Below are 4,031 nucleotides of genomic sequence, written 5' to 3' on the forward strand. Positions count from 1 at the left end.
CACTTTAAATACACTTAAATACTCTATTATACACTTTAAATACACTTAAATACTCTAATATACACTTTAAATACACTTAAATACTCTAATGTATACTTTAAATACACTTAAATACTGTAATATACACTTAAATACACTTACATACTCTAATACACTTTAAATACTCTAATATATAAATACTCTAATAATATACCTTAAATACTCTAAAAATACACTTAAATACTCTATTATACACTTTAAATACACTTAAATACTCTAATATACACTTTAAATACACTTAAATACTCTAATGTATACTTTAAATACACTTAAATACTGTAATATACACTTCAATACACTTACATACTCTAATACACTTTAAATACTCTAATATACACTTAAATACTCTAATATACACTTAAATACTCTAGTATACACTTTAGTATACACTTTACATGCACTTAAATACTCTAATATACACTTTAAATACTCTAAAATACACTAATATACACTTTAAATACTCTAATATACACTTACATACTCTAATATACACCCTTTAAATAATTCTAAAATACTCTATACACTTTAAATACACTTAAATACTTATACACCCCTTTAAATACACTCTAATATATACTTTAAATACACTTAAATACTCTAGTATACACTTTAAATGCACTTAAATACTCTAATATACACTTTAAATACACTTAAATACTCTAATATACACTTTAAATACTCTAATATACACTTTAAATGCACTTAAATACTCTAATATACACTTTTAAATGTAATAATTTGAATATCAATATGTATTTTAAATACTCTAATATACACTTTAAATGCACTTAAATACTCTAATATACACTTTAAATACTCTAATATACACTTTTAAAAATTTAAAGGAGTTTCTAATATACACTTTAAATGCACTTAAATACTCTAATGTACACTTTAAATACACTTAAATACTGTAGTATACACTTAAATTCACTGTAAATACACAGTAAATTATAATGTACTGTTTCTGGTCTGTGCAGGAGAAGCAGCAGCATCAGAGACGTCTGACCCGTCCTCCACCACAGTACCAGGACCAGCCGGGACAACCGGCCAATCAGAACCCGTTCCCGCAGCAGCCAGTCAACCAGTTTACAGGTACAACACTGAACGTTAGAGTGGAGTAAATGTGTAGTAATAGTCTGCTCAGACCTGGTCAGGTGGTTGTTGTTGTTGTTGTTGTCGTTGTCGTGCTGAGGACAAAGGTTACAGTGTGTGAGTTAATCAATAACGTTCACCACTGATTTGACTGGGAAATAACTCTCTGTGTGTGTGTGTGTGTGTGTGTGTGTGTCAGCTGATCTGGACTGACATCATGTTCACACTTGCTCTTTGTCAAAAAACTATACAACGTTTACTCGTTTAACAGAAAGTCTATTCATCTAGAAAATGATCAGTGAGGTAAATTATTATGAAACATGGTTTTACTTTGAAAGGCTCTGCGTCACTGTACAAAAATCATTTTATTTTGAAAGACTTTCTTAAAAGTCTGAGAAATGTTGGCAGTGTCTGGCAAGAGTACAAACACAGTTTTTAAAAGTGTGGTTTTATTTTGAAGGGCATGTTTTATTTTACAGGAAGTGTGTCGTATGTATCGTCACCTTTGTCGTATGTTTCTTTGCAGCATCCTCTCAGCCAATGGGCAGCCTCGGCTCCATGGGAGGCCCCGCCCCTGGCTCCCAGCGTATGTTCCCTCAGAACCAAGGCATGATGGGTATGAACATGAGTCAGGGCGGTGGGCCGGCAGGTGGCGTAGCTCCTCCCCCAGGGGCGAGTCAGCCCGACATAAACCTGTCGTCCTGTGTTGGTGGAGGGGGCAGCGGAGGCGTGGACGTCCAGCAGGTTCTTTATAACAACATGAACCTTCACACTAACCACGCAGCGCCGCAGCAGCAGCAGCCGGGTCTGCAGCGCCAGCCTCTTGGCGCCATGAGCGCCTCCTACAGGCAGAACTTGCTGGCTCAGCAGCAGCAGCAGCAGCACCTGAAGACGCAGCCGAACGCCGCCATGCTCAAACAGCAGCAGCTCGCCGCTGCCGCTCGCATGCCGGGATCCATGCAGAACAGCATGGCCGCCAACATGCCCGGTGCTCAGAGCGCCGCCTGGCAGCAGCAGCTCGCCAACCAGCCGCCGTCCAGTAACGCCGGCCTCCCGCCAAGCGCCTTCGCTAACACGCCCAACGCCTTCCACATGCAGCAGCCGCGCATTCCCAAGATGCCGCAGGGCGGCGCACCCTTCGTCTCTAATCCTGTAGGTCGTCCGATGGTGGGCCTGAACCCCGGGCAGCAGATGATGCAGACCAACATGGTGGCCGCCCAGCAGAGGGCGCCACCCAACCCGCAGAGCCTGGGGCAGCCGATGACCAATCAGCAGGCTCAGCAGCAGCAGGCCAACCAGAACCAGACCATCCTGCTGGCCTCGTTCGGTCAGCCGCAGGGCAGCGGTCGCCAGGGACTGCAGTGTAACCAAGGTTACCAGGTGAGCAGGACGGCCGGTCAGCAGCAGCAGCAGGTGTCCTTCGGTTACAACATGGCGTCCGGGAGCTTCGCCGCCGAGAGCGAGCTGGTGGACTCGCTGCTGAAGGGTCAGAGCACGCAGGAGTGGATGGCCGACCTCGACGAGCTGCTCGCCAACCACCATTAGTCTGACACGCCCCCTCTGCACCTGGAGCACCTGAACACTGCTGAGCTCAGAGGCGGAGCCGCCGCCTTCCGTCGCCATGAAGAGACTGCTTCTGTGTTAGCATTAGTCACCCAGCTAACGGGACGGGAGCAGCAGTCCAGCGGCGGTGTACGCTAGCGCGCAGGTGTCGGCTCACGGCCCCGAGCGTCTCATAAACTCACGGTGGTCGTTTTCAAACTCCCTGATTGGCTGAGGTGACGTCACGCTCTCAACGAGTCAGCGAGAAAAAACAAGAACAAAACGCGACAACCGCCACACGAGAGAAGACGAGGCGTTCAACGCCAAGGTCGCACAGTTGTCCCGCCGCCGCCCGAGACGCTAAAGTCCGGGGGGGAAAAAAATCATGGTCACAAATGAAACGTGTGACGAGCAGAAACACCAGCGTCCGTTTAAAAAACGTTACACTTATTTAACGTCGCAACACGACACGCGCACATTCTGCTGACTCATCATGGCCGACCGCTAAAGAAGAAACAAAGTAAAGAATGTTTCTTCTTCAGTTTCAGTAAAAACACTAACATGGTCTGTTATGAAGGAGGTCACGGTTACACAGACAGGAAGTACTGACAGAACGGACAGGAAGTACTGACAGGACAGGAAGTACTCAGAGACACGACTGACTTTTGTTCCTAAGTTGCAGGTTTTCAGAGTCGCGATCATTTCCTCTGGTTCGCGTGCGTTCATATGAAGTCGAGGTTTTTGCGTCAGTCCAGCGTTTGCGAACTCCTCACATTCCGATCCACACAGCGAACTGTCGCAACATTTACGTGAAGCTGTGGAAATGTGTCATTAAAAGCTTTTATTTTGAAATGTTAAGCTCGTATCTCTGATGCTACGAGTCACAAACGCGACTGCTTGATTTGGCGCCGACTAGTGTGACAGACGGGAACTTTGTTTTAACAAAGTAACAATCTCCGACCTGTGACCGATTTAGGGCGGACCTGTGACCGTGACTGATTTAAGGCGGACCAGTGACCTTGTCTGATTTACGGCGGACCTGTGACCGTGTGTCTGTTTTACAGTAAACCTTTGACTGTGTCTGATTTAAGGTGGACCTGTGACTGTGACTGATTTAAGGCGGACCTGTGACTGTGACGATTTAAGGCCGGACTGTGACGTGACTGATTTAAAGGGACCCTGTGACCGCTTTCCGTCACCGGGTTTTAAAGGCAGACCATCCGGTTAGGTGGAGGACCCAGCCCTGCGGCTTTCGACCTGATTTAAGGCGGACATGTGATCGCGTTTCTGAATTACAGTAAACCTGTGACCGTGTCTGATTTAAGGCAGACCACGGACCTTTGACTGATTTAAGG

General features: G+C 45.5%; 1 protein-coding gene across 1 annotated transcript; it reads left to right on the forward strand.

Annotated features, from left to right (window-relative positions):
- The first annotated feature begins 961 nt into the window (after window positions 1–961).
- On the forward strand, window positions 962–3,818 carry LOC122762986 (mastermind-like protein 1). Its single transcript, XM_044018122.1, has 2 exons — window positions 962–1,134; window positions 1,661–3,818. The coding sequence occupies exons 1-2, from the start codon at window positions 996–998 to the stop codon at window positions 2,677–2,679; spliced, it is 1,158 nt and encodes a 385-aa protein (XP_043874057.1). The 5' UTR covers window positions 962–995; the 3' UTR covers window positions 2,680–3,818.
- Window positions 3,819–4,031: the final 213 nt, after the last annotated feature.

Source organism: Solea senegalensis, unplaced genomic scaffold (assembly GCF_019176455.1).
Source record: "Solea senegalensis isolate Sse05_10M unplaced genomic scaffold, IFAPA_SoseM_1 scf7180000016286, whole genome shotgun sequence".
NCBI classification, from domain to species: Eukaryota; Metazoa; Chordata; class Actinopteri; order Pleuronectiformes; family Soleidae; genus Solea; species Solea senegalensis.

Excerpts from the sequence above, each read along its gene's own strand:
- LOC122762986 (XM_044018122.1), top strand. The coding sequence starts at position 996 with ATGTACTGTTTCTGGTCTGTGCAGGAGAAGCAGCAGCATCAGAGACGT. Across the intron at positions 1,135-1,660 it reads GCCAGTCAACCAGTTTACAG|CATCCTCTCAGCCAATGGGC; the intron begins GTACAACACTGA and ends GTTTCTTTGCAG.